This window comes from Nycticebus coucang, chromosome 5, assembly GCF_027406575.1.
Source record: "Nycticebus coucang isolate mNycCou1 chromosome 5, mNycCou1.pri, whole genome shotgun sequence".
NCBI lineage: Eukaryota > Metazoa > Chordata > Mammalia > Primates > Lorisidae > Nycticebus > Nycticebus coucang.
This window is the reverse complement of record NC_069784.1, coordinates 89,122,100-89,140,054: the sequence shown is the minus strand read 5'-3', so window position 1 is coordinate 89,140,054 and position 17,955 is coordinate 89,122,100. Positions and strand designations below refer to the sequence as shown.

Below are 17,955 nucleotides of genomic sequence, written 5' to 3'. Positions count from 1 at the left end.
TCTTGGGCTCAAGTGATCCTCTTGCCTCTGCCTCCCAAGAGCTAGGACTACAGGCACCCATCGTAACACCTGGCGATTTTTAGAGGAGGGGTCTCACTCTTGCTCAGGCTTGTCTCGAACTGTGAGCTCAGGCAATCCACTCGCCCCAGCCTCCCAGAGTGCTAGGATTACAGGCATGAGCCACCGTGCCTGGCCATAAATGTTGTTTATAAAGGAAAAGTTTTCAAATCCAAAAAACGGTAAGTCCTCATAATTATTATTATAGTACTAAGAATTGAGCCATGTATTCTCATAATTCACCTAATAACTCAAAAGATTTTATATAGTGTCCTTTAATAGGAAAAAGCGTGACAAAGTGACACTTGAGAACTAGCCACAGCATTCTAACCAGTAGGTATTACACTCCCTTGACACATTTGCTTATTTTTTAAATCTCTTTTCCCTTTAAGTACTCACTACACATGTGCACAGGGAAACATATGCTCTAGTTTACTTACAACTCAAAGAAAACTCATTTACTAACACCACTTTAGGATCTGAGAAATTTGGAGGATTAAGTTTGCTGATAATTCCTCCCTTCCTTAGCAGGAAAGACCGTGTAGTTCTCCCTGTCCACAATGAGTTTGAATCACAAAAACAGCTGCAGACCCTAAGTTCTGTTGTGTTTATGTAATAACATTACCTAAGAGAGATTCCCAGCTGCAATCCTGTAAACATCATCAGTAACCACTGCTACCATCTGCCAAGAATGGTGTATAATCCAGACAGTGATAGGAAGATACTTCTGGATACCCCTTCCCCAAACTGTTTTAAACTTCTGAAGAAAGGATCACATCCTTGTGTTGAATACATTTATTATATTTCACTAACTTGGAAAAGCTGAATTCTGTAGCTGGGGCGAGGGATATAAGAATTAGGTAACCAAGCTTTCCCATCTGGAATTTGGTGGGGAATTTGTATTGACATATCATAGTTGTACATATTTTGGGTATACATATAGTATTTTGATAACCGTATAAAATGTTTAATCAGGGTAATTGGGATATTTATTGCCTCAAATATTAATTTTTCTTTGTGTTGGGGACATTACAATTCTTCTCTTCTAGTTATACACAAAATAAATTATTGTTAACTATAATTTTCCTACTGTACTGTCCAATACTGGAACTTCTATCTAACCATATTTTTGTACCCATTAACCAACTTTTCTTCATCACCCCTTTCCCCTTCCCTTCCCAGCTTCTGGTAATCACCATTCTCCTTTTTACTTCCATGAGCTCCACTTTTCTAGCTACTTTAAAGGTGTGATATTTGTCTTTCTATACCTGGCCTGGTGGGGATTTTCATAATCTTCTAACTAGATTATGTTAGACTGACTCATGTAAAGGCAGACAAAGTTTTCACAGAGTGAGAAAACACAGACAAAATTAAGCATCTGGGCTGAGCGCAGTGGCTCATACCTGTACTCCTAGCACTTTGGGAGGCTGAGCTGGGAGGATCACTTGAAACTAGGAGTCCAAGATCAGCCTGAGGGAAAGGAGAGCCCATCTCTACAAAAAAATAGAAAAATTAGCCAGGCAGTCATGGTGCATGCTTGTAGTCCCAGGTACTCATGATGCCGAGACAGGAAGATTACTTGAACCCAGGAGTTTGAGGTTGCTGTGAGCTATCCTGACTCGACTGCACTCTAACCCAGGGGATAGAGCAAGACTCAAACAAACAAACAAACAAAAATTAAACATCTCACATTGGGTACTCCCCAAATTGTAACAACTAAGTGCTCTTCTCCATTGTGTGAATTTTTCAAATTTTAGCAACGAAGTGCTCTTCTCCATTGTGTGAATTTTTCACCATCATTGACAGTGATGGTAACTGAGTGTTGAAATAAATATTTGAGACCCTCAAAAAGCAATTTTTTTCCTCTCCGTTACTTCCTCCATCCATTCACATCTCCATTCCCCAGTCCTCTCCTCCTACTCCTGGCATTACTTTCGAAAGGATCCTGGCAAAGGTCACCAGTGCATTTCATATAGGTACAGTATGGAAAATGTCACCCATCAATTCTGACATTTCTGCATACTGCTTCCTTTCTAGAAATTGCAACATAGTTTAAGATATTTCACAGGTCCCCAAGGGCCCAGAGGATCAAATTCAGCATCCTATGCAAGGCTCTTGATCCTCCACCTCCTCCTTGCCCGGCCTCTGGGGTCTCCCTGTGCCTTCTGGGACTTGCAGTTCCCTAAATATTCTGTGATGCTCTGTTTGCTCCAGGCTTTGCACAAGGGCATAGGGCTCAATTTCCAGGAAATGTTCTTCCTTTCCTTCCCTAGTACTTTTTAAAGGAACAACTTCTCCCAATCCTCCCCACCTAACTCCTTATTAGCCTTTGGGACTAAGCTCAGACTTCTACTTACAGTCACACCCATTCTCCCTACAATGTGTAGGTAAAGTACTATTGTAGCACTCAGCACAAAATATCATCGAAGTAAATAGTATACTCCTTGCTGGAAGGGAATATAACTCCATTCAACATACAACATGGATTGTCTGTTGAGCTCTGTGTAGGGCCCAGGAGATGGACGAAAGAGCATGGCTGTCCCTCCTGGAAGCTACAGCACGTGTTCTTCACTCTGCACCCAGATTCTTACTACATCATTAAAACAAATACTTCTCCTTGACTTTTGTTTGTTTTTACGTTCTGATTCTGGCCTCACGTGTGTCTGCCGTGTTTTAGCAACTCACTACAAGAGTTGTTAAGCTCCACAGACTGGAGGAGCAAAACGTGCCTGAAGCCAGCTTCAGGCTGCCTGAGACATATAAGGAATAGCAAACCTCAACTAATGAGCCAGCACATAGGAACGAGCAGACCAGGGGGCCTAACCACCAGCCCACTGTACCACTGCAGCTCTTTTTTTTTTTTTCTTTTTGCAGTTTTTGGCCAGGGCCGGTTTTGAACCTGCCAACTCCAGTATATGGGGCCGGCACCCTACTCCTTTGAGCCACAGGCACCGCCCACTACTGCAGCTTTTAATTCCATCAAGGATCATACCAGCGAGCCCAGAACAAAAGCAATTATAATTTAAGCTGAATGTATATAATTATGTCATTTTTAGCTGTTCAAGAATAATTCCACTAGAATCACATCAGAAACAAGAGCACTAAGAAAGGATCTGAGCCATTAAAAAAATACCCCATATGCACTGAATTCTCTTGGAATCCTTGCTGGTTCTCTTGTATCACTCAGAAGATGTGCTTTCGATCATTCAGAACCCTAGTGACTCATTATTTCTATCAATAAAAAGCTAATGCATAAAACTCATAGAACCACACACAAAAAAAAACCGTCAGTGTATGACAATTTCAAAATCTAAATTAAAAATTAAGAAATTTTAAGTTAATGTTACCCACACGTGAATCTAACTATTCCCGTTCCCCTCCTGAAAATCCTGCATTATTCTGTATATTAGTCAAGCCTTCAACCTGGGTAACATTCTCTTAAAATAATGCATTGATTTTATTAACCAAATCTTTAGGATCCTAGGACACCTTACTGTCAGTACCTACTCATAAAATTGTCTGGTGAATTATGCAGACATAATTGCTATATGAATTATTACCTCCAGATGATTTCTCCCATAAACCAAAGGGTGGCAAGCTTGGGCAGAATGTAAACCTATGTTCTAAATCTGGTCTCCAAAATAAACAGAAGCATTAGATGTTTCTACCCCCATAATCTTTCCCGATCACTCATTTTTTATTCTGACAAGGTACACTGAGCAGGCTTGAGGAATATATATTGTCATACTAATCTTAAGACAATAAAGGAAATTGATCTTTCAGGCCCCTTCCAAATCTAAAGCTTTATGATTATCGTTCTAAATATGAAAAGCTATTTCCATGATTTATTTCCAGTACATAGCTTCAGCAGATTCTTACTCTATTGCTTAGAAACTTATTACAGCTATTTGCTGATGTTCAATTTGCTGTCCTGTTTTATGTTCTTTCCTGAGTTACTGATTTCTAAATATTTTCCATCCTTTATCTGCTACTGCTCACATTGCCGCTCGTACATAATAATAAGCTTTGATTAAACGGATTTTAATTTTATGATATTTCTAGCTTTCTAAATTGTTTCAAATTGTATAGCTTCTATCATCCTAACACATTTAATTGTGAGCACACAATAAGCATAAGGCTTCTTCTAGATCTCTAATTAAGATAAGGGGAGAAAGTTCTGCTGGCATACCACAGAGCACCTGTGCTCACACAAAGATTATTAACTAGTGATCATTATCCTATTTATAGCTCTTAAACCCTCAGCTCAGAAAAATTAAAGTTTATTTGAATTCATTATTTTCTCATTATATTGTGTGAGCTGGGCAAAAATGTAGAGGCTTAAGGGCAGAGGGTAATGAATTAAACAGAAACATTAACCAAGTCCAAAACTAGTGTGGAAGCTAAAATTGCTTTCCCCCTTCTTAGCAAAGCACACAATATAACTGCAGCCCAAGTGAAAATTCGCTGCTTAGGCTTTACATGTAAGTGGTAAACTTCATCCTGGGAAGACCCCTTCAATGCCCAGAAATTTGGCCATAGAAAACATGGCAAAACATTACAATTACCACATGTTCATATTACTTCAAAAACAAATAATGTTCCAGAGAAATGAGTCAATTACAACTATATTCCATATTTGACGTGTAAATCATCTTCATGTGAGCAATTATTATATATCGTTTTATCCAGAACTAATATTTGGACTTGGAATGCTCCAATAGAATATTATCATTGCCATTATTGTGTGTTTTATAGGAACCATCAAGGACACCAAAGCAAAGACAGTAGGACAAAATCATAAAATTCAATTTAAAAGCATTAAAGTCTTTTCATTGAATTGCAATCTTCATTTTTATAACTCTCTCTTTTCAGAGTCTCTACTGACACCACGCTTGGCCCCCAGCAAACCCTTCACAGGCTGCATCCGCCACTTTGTAATTGACGGGCGCCCAGTGAGCTTCAGTAAAGCAGCCCTGGTCAGCGGCGCAGTGAGCATCAACTCCTGTCCAGCAGCCTGATGCAACAGAACACAGCTACTCAACTACAGAGTTCTGTAGAGCACTGAGATAAACCCAAAGTCAGCCAAGAAGAACAGCAACTCTTCTGCTGGAAGCATTCCTCTAGTTACCAGGACTTAAATGAATCATCAGGGACTGTATGCTTCTTATTTTCGACCTGGATTCTTACCTTGGATATAAAATGTCTACAATGGACAACAATCGAAGGAGTGGTAAACTTACTTGTATTGAAAGCACACACTTCCTACTGGTGAAATTACTGTTCCTGTTTCTAATAAAATAGAAGGGATTCTAAATAAACACTGGCACACATTTTTAAAGAGCGGCTAGATTCTCAGATTCATCTTTCTTTCAGGGAAGATAATGTTCAGTATATACCAAAATATCTTTTTCCTAAGCTACCTTTTTTATCTTGAAAAGATTTACTAATTTACATATAATATAAAATTAGATAATAGATATTTTAGTACTTTGGTCTATCAGTATAACAAGAATATCTTAGGTCTATAGCAGCAACTATTGAGATTTAAGAAAGTAAATTTCTAACAGATTACTAGAAAATGGTAGTATAATTTAATTTTTTTCTAGACAAGAAAAAATATAAACAAACTACTTTTTATCCTGCCTTATCACCTTAAAAGAAAAATAAAATTGTACATAAGGGGAGGCTCCAATAGAATATTATCGCTGCCATTATTGCATGTTTTATGGGAATCATCAAGGACATCACAGGAAAAACAGTAGGACAAAATCATAAAATTCAATTTAAAAGCATTAAAGTCTTTTTATTGAAAGTCTGTTCCGCACATACCTGCAACACTAGTCTTATTTCTAAAATTTTATAATTTTTCCAAGTAGCTATATTAATAAAGTCTAGAATATTAAAATATAGAATTATACATGAAAATATAATTATACAAGAAAAGATAATCAACTCAGAAGATAGAATGAGAGAAAGCAGCCCTAATATCAGCAGGATTGAAGATACATAAAACAAATTAATTTCTGAAGGGAGGGGGGTATAAAATATTTTGAGAAACTACCAAAAGGAATGAAACAATCTCTTACCTTGAAAAGATATGCATACTTGCCTATATTCTGGTACATAGATAATGATAATGATTAAAGAAATCACTGAAAATAGCTAATGTTTGTGTGTAGAGAACTTACTAAGTGCCAGCCACCATGATGAGCTGCAGGTGATTATTATTTGTCACACTAACCCCATGATGTAACATTTGCAGCTCAGGTAAATTGCCTGCTGTCATTCAGCACTGGAAATAAGACTGCCAGCCTCCAGGGGCAGCATGACTGTGCCCTTGCCCCTGTGCCTTTGAAGATGGTTTATCTTCAAGTCAACCAGAGTAGAGAGGTACCATTACAGAGTGATTTTCTCACTGAGAAAACAAAGAGGGCATTTGCTAAGGCTCAACTAAACAGGCAGAGGAAATCAGTTCAGCCAATTGCCAATATAAAAAGAACACCCTGAAGGGCCAGAATTTCCAAAGAAGCTGGAAACGTGAGATTCAGGTGGCTTTATTTATTTTATTTTTTTAGAGACAAAGGCTCACTTTGTTGCCCTCGGTAGAGTGCTGTAGCATCACAGCTCACAGCAACCTCCAAATCCAGGACTTAAATGATTCTCTTGCCTCAGCCTTCTGAGTAGCTGGGACTACAGGTGCCCACCACAACACCCAGCTAAATTTTTGTTGCAGTTTGGCTGGGGCTGGGTTCAAACCCACCACCCTTGGTATATGGGGCCAGCGACCTACCCATTGAGCCACAGGTGCTGCCCAATTCAGGTGGCTTTAAATGGCCTGATTGTTCAGTTGGCAATTAAAACAACAGAACCACAAAGGGAAAATGTTATGCAGACCAAACAAAACTTTACAAAAACCATATACAGCTCTGGGCTAAAAGACTTTAAATCAAAGAGTCTGGGATCTTAACTGAAACAGTGCTTAAAACACTAAACCCTTATGATAATGCCTCCATCAGACCTAAACAGGTGGAATGGCTCTGAAATTATCTATTGTTTTCTTTTCTAAAAGATTCTCCTGGGGCCATTCTATTCCCTCATCCTCAGCAGTTGCACAAAGTAAAACTAAAGGAGCCAACTTGAAGACCCTTTTTGGACCTCCAATAGCACCAGCAGTCACTCACAGATTCACATTTATGCAAACTAAAACCTACCATAGGTCAGGAGCAATGGCTCACAGCTGTAATCCTAGCACTCTGAGAGGCCAGGTGGGAAGACCCCTTGAACTCAGGAGTTAGAAACTAGCCTGAGCAAGAGGGAGACCCCATCTCAACTAAAAATAGAAAAATTAACCAGATATCATGATGGGCACCTATAGTCATAGCTATTCAGGAGACTGAGGCAGGAGGATCACTTGAGCCCAAGAGTTCAAATTTGCTGTGAGCTAGGTTGACACCCTGGCACTCTAGCTGAACAACAGAGTGAGACTCATTTAAATAATTAATTAATAAAATAAATAAATAAAAACTCATTACTTCTCCACAATTACAAAGGCAGAATTAGTAATTCACATTCTTGCCAGAGTTCTGCCCCAGGGGCAGGGTCTTTTAAGACCTGTGGAACCTGCAGCAATTGACTGGGGAAAATGAAAGTGAAAGAGGTGTTTCACTCAGTTTCTATGAGTAAGCATGTTCTTATTCTATCTACATAATAATTAACTTTAAGGATCTGGGCAGCCTTGAGAAATCTGGAACCTGAGCCATGTGTGGGGCAGCCTCCTATTTGTGGTCACACACACAGATCCGTTGGGGGAGGTTATCCCCTCTAGTTCTCTGTGGAGCAGACGTGATATCATCAGCCTCCTCTGCAGAATGGGTAGAAAGAGGAATTCTCCCCTTATCTCCACCCAGAGGCATTCCCTCTGTGGTTAGGGTACAATCCCTCATGCTCACATCTCAGGGCTTGAGCTATTCTCTTGATCTCTGCCCTGGGCATTATACAAATCACCACAATGGGTATTTGCTTCTGGAAGGTTGTTGACTATTGACTGGCAGGGGTCGGCCTGGTTAATGTTCCTTCCCAGGCCTTCCACACAGCTTCTGTTACAGCCCTTGTACTTCAGAGTGCTTACAGACCCAGCAGGGGTGTTTGTAAGCTGTATCTCTTACAAGCCAGGCTTCCAGTAAAAGCTGAAACTGCCCAGACAAGTAATTCAATTGTTATGTTAAAAGGAAACTAGCTAAATTGTTTTTATTCCACCTTGCTCAGCTTATTTCTCAGTTTTTCCCCTCTTCTGGGGGTGTTTTCCCTTGCCAAGAAGGGGGTCTTCGGTCTCCCCGTACATTCTTATGCTAAGTAAATGAGAATCTACTGATCCATATACTTCTTAAAAACCACACATTGATCTTCTAAAACTGTGAATTTACCATTTATAAGAGATGGACTCAGTCAGTTCTTAGATGGGATCAGATCCTCCCAGCTTCTGTCTACAGAGAAAATATTAATAGCATGTTTTTTGTTTTGGTTAATTCATAGCATGTCAGCACTTCATACAGAGAAATATGGGTTGAATGTTTATAGTATTATAATTTTTATAGCCCCTGCCAGTTCAGAGTCCCTTCAAAATGAAAAGGCCTTTCCATATCCACTGGTTGGAAGAAATCAGTCCTCCTTTGCCCTGTGCTCCACCTTCTCCTCTCATGGCCACAGCTGATTGTAAATGGAGGGCAGCATCTTACCCTCCCAGTGTTCCCAGTGAAGCAATGTTCCATTTCTTACTATCCAAAGATGACATTCAACAATTGGTTATTTTCTCTTCAAAATTTTGAATTGGGAAACATGGAAAAATCATGCACTTAGCAGTAGAAACTGAACCCAGAAGGATCCTATTTGAAAGTATGGTTTTACTTGATTACTGCAGGGGGGTGGGGCCTGTCACACTTTATGGGGGCAAGACATGATTGCAAGAGGGACTTTACCTAACAATTGCAATCAGTGTAACTGGCTTATTGTACCCTCAATGAATCCCCAACAATAAAAAAAAAGAAAGGAAAAAAAAAATAAATAAAAAAAAATAAAATACAAAGAAAAGGCAAAAACACTTGGCATTGCCCACTCTGTGGACCCAAGATGCCATGACTACCTGTCCTTGTCCAGCAGTAGCCACCTCAGCTCTCAGCCCAGAATTTATAGGGAGGCATCTTGGAAGACTCTGGAACATACTTCTCTGATGCCATTTCCTTGTACTGAAGACAGCAGCATAGGGGTCAAGAGGCTCTTTCCTATTTCCCTAAATTGGTCCTTACAGCCTATAGCTGGAACCATAAAATAATGAATATACCACAGTTTAAAGTTAACCAGACTTTGAGGTGTGGAGCCAACCCCTACTCCTAAAGGACTGGCTGAGAAGCCATTTCAGCATAACTGGCAGTGCAACACCGCTATACCCACAGTGCTACACACACAGAGGGAGGAGATAGTCTATGTAAAAGTCTAGACAAGCACCTAAACCAGCCACTTTCCAGAATGTAAGCTGCATGAATTTCTGTGGTATTCACTGATGTGTTGTAAGAGCTCAGACCAGTGCCTGCATGTAGGTATGTGCTCAGTAAATTTGAACTGAGTGGATTTAAGAGAAGCTGAGCTTCCAGAGTTTCCATAGAGATTATCCCTTCACCTCACCTCCCTGGACAATCATTTGTGAAGTTCCTGGAAGTACAAGAAATGAAAAAATTGATAGCTACTCCTCTGTTTGGTTCCACTGAGCCTTGGAGATCTCTGACTGGCCTGAGAGTGTGGAAAGAAGACAGGGGAATGATAGCACAGCCTGTCAAAGATAAGCAACACTCCCTCAGGTCTCTTTCAAGTCCTGAAGAGCAGAGAAGAATGTGGGCTACCATGAATAAGACCACACAGTTTATAAACATCACAGCACCAAAGGACCCCATTCCCAGAGAAGACAGCTACAGAACAGGATGGGGTGGCCAGGGGTTACATGAGATTGAGGGATGAAAGCCTGGGACAGGGCCGCTCCTGTGGCTCAAGGAGTAGGGCACCGGCCCCATATACTGGAGGTGATGGGTTCAAACCCAGCCATGGCCAAAAAACTGCAAAAAAAAGAAAGAAAGAAAGCCTGGGACAGAGAGGCAGAAACATAAAAGGTAGCGTGACACTAGCTGCCAGAACAAAACAACTGAATCTCAAAGAAGTGATGGTAGCTGCTCAGGATGAGTCCCTCACCAGCCCAGCCAAACCTCGGTGAGTTTACCAACAGTGAGCCAAATCAGCAATCACAATAGAAGAGGTTTTCAAATGATCATGTCTAAAAACTGATAAAGGAGCTGACGTCAACCTGAAAGCACGATGCCACAGGGATGCCCTAACACCTATGTAAGAAATGTGGGAAGGCACTTGTTCCAGATAGAGACCTTAGAACACTAAAGAATTCATACTACTGAAATATTGTTTATCCTTTTTGTGTGTGTGTGTGTTTATCCTTTTAATGTCTTTAGATCTGTAGCAATGCCCATACTGTCATTCCTGGTATGAGTAATTTTTGTCTTCTTATTCTCTTGATATTTCTGCCTACATGTTTATCGATTTTATTGATCTTTCTGAAGATACAGCTTTTGGTTATCTGCCCTAAATTAAATTGTTTTCTGCTCTTTATTATTTTTCTTTCTGCCTATTTTGGGTTCTGTTTGCTCATCTTTACTGTTTTCTTAAAGTAGTAGTCTTAGACCAATGATTTGAAACATTTCTTTTTTTCTACTGAAAGAATGTAATCCTTTATGCTCTCTAAGCACTACTTTAGCTGCGCCCCATGCATTTTGGTATGGCATGTTTTCATTTTCATTCAGTTAACAGTACTTTCTAATTTTTCTAGTCATTTTCTCTTTTATTCATGGGTTATTTAGTTGTATAGTTTAGTATTCTGATATTCAGAGGTTCTCTAGGTATATTTCTATTATTTATATATTATTGAACAAACATTGCATACTGTCAATACTTTCAATACTTGCCCATTTATTGAAACGTGTGATGTGGCCTACAATATGGTCTATTTGGTAAATACTCCACGTGCGCTTGAAAAGAATGTACAGCACTCTGCTGCTCCTAGGTGAAGTGTTCTATATGAATTACCATGTCTTCTATATCTTTACTGATGCTGTTTACTTGTTGTACCAGTTGAAATCTCCTAATTTTACTTTTTGCTTTTTTTTATTAAATCATAGCTGTGTACATTAATGCAATTATGGGGTAAAATGTGCTTATTTTATATATCATTTGAAATATTTTCATCAAACTGATTAACATAGCCTTCACTGCATTTTCTTAGTTATTGTGTTAAGACATTTATACTCTACACTTAGTAAATTTAACATGTACCCTTATAAAATGTACTGTAGTTGTGTTGCCACCAATTACCCTCCCTCCACCCATCCTTCCCCTCACCTCCCTTCATCTTGGGCTATTTGTTGGGTATACCTTTACCTTTACCCTTTACCCTTCATCTTGGGCTATTAGTTGGGTATACCTTTCATATGAAAGCTATAAACTGGTTTCACAGTAGGGCTGAGTACATTGGACAATTTTTCTTCCATTCTTGAGATACTTTGCTAAGAAGAATATGTTCTAGCTCCATCCATGTAAACATGAAAGAGGTAAAGTCTCCATCTTTTTTAAGGCTGCATAATATTCCACGGTGTACATATACCACAATTTATTTTGATCCATTCATGGGTCAATGGGCACTTGGGCTTCTTCCAGGACTTAGCAATTATGAATTGGGCTGCGATAAATATTCTGGTGCAAATATCTTTGCTATAAACTGATTTTTTGTCTTCTGGATATATATATACCTAGTAGAGGAATTGAAGGATCAAATAGCAGGTCTAACTTTAGATCCCTAAGTGATCTCCAAACATCTTTCCAAAAGGAACGCATTAGTTTGCATCCCACCAGCAGTGTAGAAGTGTTCCCTTTTCTCCACATCCACACCAACATCTCTGGTTTTGGGATTTTCTGATGTAGGCTAATTTTACTGGGGTTAAATGATATCTCAAAGTGGTTTTGATTTGCATTTCTCTGATGATTAAGGCTGATGAGCATTTTTTCATGTGTCTATAGGCCTGTCTTTCACAGAAGTTTCTCTTCAAGTCCCTTGCCCACCCTAAGATGGGATTACTTGTTCTTTTCTTGCTAATACATTTGAGTTCTCTGTGGATTCTGGTTATTAAATCATTGTTGGAGACATAACCTGCAAATATCTTTTCCCATTCTGAGGGCTGTCTGCTTGCTTTACTTACTATGTTTTTGGCTGTGCAGAAGCTTTTTAGTTTGATCAGATCCCAATAATGTATTTTTGGTGTTGCTTCAATTGCCCGGGGGTGGGGGGGTCTTCCTCATAAACTATCCACCAGGCCAATTCCTTCAAGAGTTTTCCCTGCACTCTCTTCTAGTATTTTTATAGTTTCATGTCTTAAGTTTAAATCTTTAATCCAGTGAGAGTCTATCTTAGTTAATGGTGAAAGGTGTGGGTCCAGTTTCAGTCTTCTACAGGTCACCAGCCAGTTCACCCAGCACCATTGGTTAAATAGGGAATCTTTTCCCCACTGAATGATTTTATTTTTATTTTTTATTATTAAATCACAGCCGTGTACATTAATGCGATCGTGGGGCACAGTACACTGGTTTTATAGACTGTTTAACACATTTTCATCACACTTGTTAACATTGCCTTCCTGGCATTTTCTTAGTTATTGTGTTAAGACATTTATATTCTACATTTACTAAGTTTCACATGTACCCTTGTAAGATGCAACACAGGTGTAATTCTAACAATCACCCTCCCTCCCCCCTTCCTGCCCCCCTCCCCTCCCTCTCCCCCTTCCTCCATTCTTAGATTATAACTGGGTTATAGCTTTCTTTTTTTTTTATTAATATTAAATCATAGCTGTGTACATTAATGCAATCATGGGGCACCATACACTGGTTTTATAAACAGTTTGACACATTTTCATCACACTGCTTAACATAGCCTTCCTGGCATTTTCTTAGTTATTGTGTTAAGACAATTATATTCTACACTTACTAAGTTTCACATGTACCTGTGTAAGATGCACCACAGGTGTAATCCCACCAATCACCCTCCCTCTGCCCATCCTCCCCACTTCCTCACCTCCCTCTCCCCCTTCCCCGTATTCTTAGGTTATAACTGCATTATAGTTTTCATATGAAAGCCATAAATTAGTTTCATAGTAGGGCTCAGTACATTGGGTACTTTTTCTTCCATTCTTGAGATACTTTACTAAGAAGAATATGTTCCAGCTCCATCCATGTAAACGTGAAAGAGGTAAAGTTTCCATCTCTCTTTAAGGCTGCATAATATTCCATGGTGTACATATACCACAGCTTATTAATCCATTCATGGATCGATGGGCACTTGCACTTTTTCCATGACTTAGCAATTATGAATTGGGCTGCAATAAACATTCTGGTACAAATATCTTTGTTATGATGTGATTTTTGGTCTTCTGGGTATATACCTAGTAGAGGAATTATAGGACTGAATGGCAGGTCTATTTTTAGATCTCTAAGTGTTCTCCAAACATCTTTCCAAAAGGAATGAATTAATTTGCATTCCCATCAGCAGTGTAGAAGTGTTCCCTTTTCTCCACATCCATGCCAACATCTCTGGTCTTGGGATTTTGTGATATGGGCTAATCTTACTGGAGTTAGATCATATCTCAAAGTAGTTTTGATTTGCATTTCTCTGATGATTAAAGATGATGAGCATTTTTTCATATGTCTGTAGGCCATGCACCTGTCTTCTTCAGAGAAGTTTCTCTTCAAGTCCCTTGCCCAACCTGCAATGGGATCACTTGTTCTTTTCTTGCTTATACGTTTGAGTTCTCTGTGGATTCTGGTTATTAAACCTTTGTCACAGACAGAACCTGCAAATATCTTCTCCCATTCTGAGAGCTGTTTGCTTGCTTTATTTACTATGTCTTGGATGTGCAGAAGCTTTTTAGTTTGATCAGGTCCCAATAGTTGTATTTTTGAAGCTGTTTCAATTGCCCAGGGGTCCTCCTCATAAAATACTCGCCCAGACCGATTTCTTCAAAGGTTTTCCCTGCACTCTCTTCTAGTATTTTTATAGTCTCATGTCTGAAGTTTAAATCTTTAATCCAGTGAGAGTCTATCTTAGTTAATGGTGAAAGGTGTGGGTCCAGTTTCAGTCTTCTGCAGGTTGCCAGCCAGTTCACCCAGCACCATTTGTTAAATAGGGAATCTTTTCCCCACTGAATATTTTTAATTGGCTTGTCAAAGATCAAATAATGGTAAGTAGCTGGATTCATCTCTTGGTTCTCTATTCTGTTCCAGACATCTACTTCTCTGTTTTTGTGCCAATACCATGCTGTTTTGATCACTATTGATTTATAGTATAGTCTGAGGTCTGGTAGTGTGATTCCTCCTGCTTTGTTTTTATTTCTGAGTAATGTCTTGGCTATTCAAGGTTTTTTCTGATTCCATATAAAATGAAGTATTATTTTTTCAATATCTTGAAAGTATGACAGTGGAGCTTTAATAGGGATTGCATTAAAATTGTATATTGCTTTGGGTAGTATGGACATTTTAGCAATGTTGATTCTTCCCAGCCATGAGCATGGTATGTTTTTCCATTTGTTAACATTTTCAGCTATTTCTTTTCTTAGAGTTTCATAGTTCTCTTTATAGAGATCTTTCATGTCCTTTGTTAGATAAACTCCCAAATATTTCATCTTCTTTGGCACTACTGTGAATGGAATAGAGTCCTTAACTGTTTTTTCAGCTTGACTATTGTTGGTATATACAAAGGCTACTGATTTATGAATGTTGATTTTGTAACCTGAGACACTGCTGTATTCCTTTATCACTTCTAAGAGTTTTGTAGAAGAATCCCTGGTGTTTTCCAGATATACGATCATATCATCTGCAAAGAGAGAAAGTTTGATCTCTTCTGACCCTATATGGATACCCTTGATTGCCTTTTCTTCCCTAATTGCGCCCACCAAATGTTTTTAATTGGCTTATGGAAGATCATATCATGGTAAGTAGCTGAGTTCATCTCTTGGTTCTCTATTCTGTTCCATACATCTACTTCTCTGTTTTTGTGCCAGTACCATGCAGTTTTGATCACTATCAATTTATAGTATAATCTGAGGTCTGGAAGCATGATTCCTCCTGCTTTGTTTTTATTTCTTAGTAATGTCTTGCCTATTCCAGGTTTTTTCTGATTCCATATAAAACGAAGTATTATTTTTTTGAGATCTTTAAAGTAGGACAGTGGAGCTTTAATAGGGATTGCATTAAAATCATTTATTGCTTTGGGTAACATGGACATTTTTAACAATGTTCGTTCTTCCCAGCCAAGAGGATGGTATGTTTTTCCATTTGTTAACATCTTTAGCTATTTATTTTCTTAGAGTTTCATAGAGATCTTTCACATCCTTCGTTAGGCAAACTCCCAAATATTTCATCTTCTTTGGCACTACTGTGAATGGAATAGAGTCCTTGACTATTGTTGGAATATATAAAGGCTACCGATTTATGAGTGTTGATTTTGTAACCTGAGATGCTGCTGTATTCCTTGATCACTTCTAAGAGTTTTGTAGTAGAATCCCTGGTGTTTTCCAGATATACAATCATATCATCTGCGAAGACTGAAAGTTTGATCTCTTCTGATCCTAAAGGGATACTCTGGATCGCCTCTTCTTGCCTAATTGGGATGGCTAAGACTTCCATTACAATGTTGAAAAGCAGTGGAGACAATGGGCAACCTTGCCTGGTTCCTGATCTGAGTGGAAATTTCAATTTAACTCCATTCAATACAATATTGGCTGTGGGTTTGCTGTAGATGGTCTCTATTAGTTTAAGAAATGTCCCTTCTATACCAATTTTCTTAAGTGTTCTGATCATGTAAGGATACTGGATATTATCAAAAGCTTTTTCTGCACCAATTGAGAGAATCATATGGTCTTTGTTTTATAATTTGTTTATATGCTGGATTATATCTATAGATTTACATATATTGAACCAGCCTTGAGACCCAGGGATAAAACCCACTTGGTCATGATGTATAATTTGTTTGATGTGTTGCTGGATTCTGTTTGCTAGGATCTTGTTGAATATTTTTGCATCAATATTCATTATTGATATTGGTCTATAATTTTCTTTTCTTGTTGGGTCTTTTCCTGGTTTGGGGATCAAGGTGATGTTTGCTTCATAGAATGTGTTGGATAGTATTCCTTCTTTTTCTATATTTTGGAAAAGGTTAAGTAATATAGGAACTAGTTCCTCTCGAAAGGTTTGGTGGAATTCTGATGTGAAGCCATTTGGTCCAGGGCTTTTCTTTTTAGGGAGATTTTGTATAGTTGATGGTATTTCAGAACTTATATGGGCCTGTTCAACATTTCCACTTCATTCTGGTGAAGTCTAGGAAGGTGGCGTGCTTCCAAGTATTGGCCTATTTCCTTCAAATTTTCGTATTTCTGAGAATAGAGTTTCTTGTAATATTCATTAAGGATTTTTTGAATTTCTGAGGAGTCTGTTGTTATTTCATCTTTGTCATTTCTATTGATGAAATTAGAGATTTTACTCTTTTTTTCCTGGTTAGGTTAGCCAAAGGTTTATCTATTTTATTGACCTTTTCAAAAAACCAACTTTTTGATTTATTGCTGTTGTATAATTCTTTTGTTTTCAATTTCATTTAATTCTGCTCTAATTTTGGTTATTTCTTTTCTTCTACTATTTGGGATTGGAATGTTCTTCCTTTTCCAGTTGCTTGAGATGTCCCATTAAGTTGTTAACTTCCTCTCTTTCCGTTCTCTTGAGGAAGACTTGCAGTGCTATGAATTTCCCTCTTAAGACTGCCTTTGCGATATCCTAGAAGTTCTGATAATTCGTGTCTTCATTGTCATTTTGTTCGAAAAATTTGGCAATTTCCTTCTTAATCTCATCTCTGACCCAGCTATCATTCAGCATAAGGTTACTTAACTTCCATGTTTTTGTATGAGTATGCAGATTCCTGTTGTTACTGAGTTCAACTTTATTCCATGGTGGTTTGAGAAGATGCAAGGAATAATTTCTATTCCTTTAAATTTACTGAAGTTAGACTTGTGACCTAAGATGTGATCTATTTTGGAGGATATTCCATGAGCTGATGAGAAGAATGTGTATTCAATTTTATTAGAATGAAATGTTCTGTAGATGTCTATTAAACCCAATTGTTGAATAGATAAGTTTAAATCTAAAATTTCTTTGTTGAGTTTCTTATTGGAGGATCTATCCAACACTGCCAAAGAAGTGTTAAAATCTCTGACTATTATGGTGCTGGAGGAAATCAAGTTGCTCATGTCTGTTTAGAGTCTCTCTTATAAATGGAGGTACATTCTGGTTGTGTACATAAATGTTAATAATTGAAATCTCATCATGTTCAATGTTACCCTTAACAAATATGAAGTGACCATCCTTATCTTTCCTTACTTTTGTTGGTTTAAAGTCTATTGTATCTGTGAATAAGATTGCAACACCTGCTTTTTTCTGCTTTCCATTTGCCTGAAATATAGATGACCATCCCTTCACCCTGAGTCTATATTTATCTTTTAAAGTAAGGTGATATTCTTTTTTTTTTTGGCTGGGGCTAGGTTTGAACCCGCCACCTCCGGCATGTGGGACCGGCACCCTACTCCTTGAGCCACAGGCACTGCCCCTAGGTGATATTCTTGTATGCAGCAGATATCTGGCCTGAATTTTTGTATCCAGTCAGCCAACCTGTGCCTCTTTAGAGAACAATTTAAACCATTCACATTAATTGAGAATATTGATAAGCCTGGTAGAATTTTGGGTTTAGTTATGGCA

At 38.4% G+C, this 17,955-nt stretch overlaps 1 protein-coding gene across 1 annotated transcript in view; it reads left to right on the top strand.

Annotated features, from left to right (window-relative positions):
* Positions 1–5,375, top strand: part of LAMA4 (laminin subunit alpha 4) — a 162,193-nt gene extending 156,818 nt beyond the window's left edge. Inside the window, exon 38 of the mRNA XM_053591244.1 lies at positions 4,930–5,375. Coding sequence (XP_053447219.1) covers positions 4,930–5,075 — 146 coding nt within the window. The 3' untranslated portion in view covers positions 5,076–5,375. The remainder of the gene's footprint in view (positions 1–4,929) is intronic.
* Positions 5,376–17,955: the final 12,580 nt, after the last annotated feature.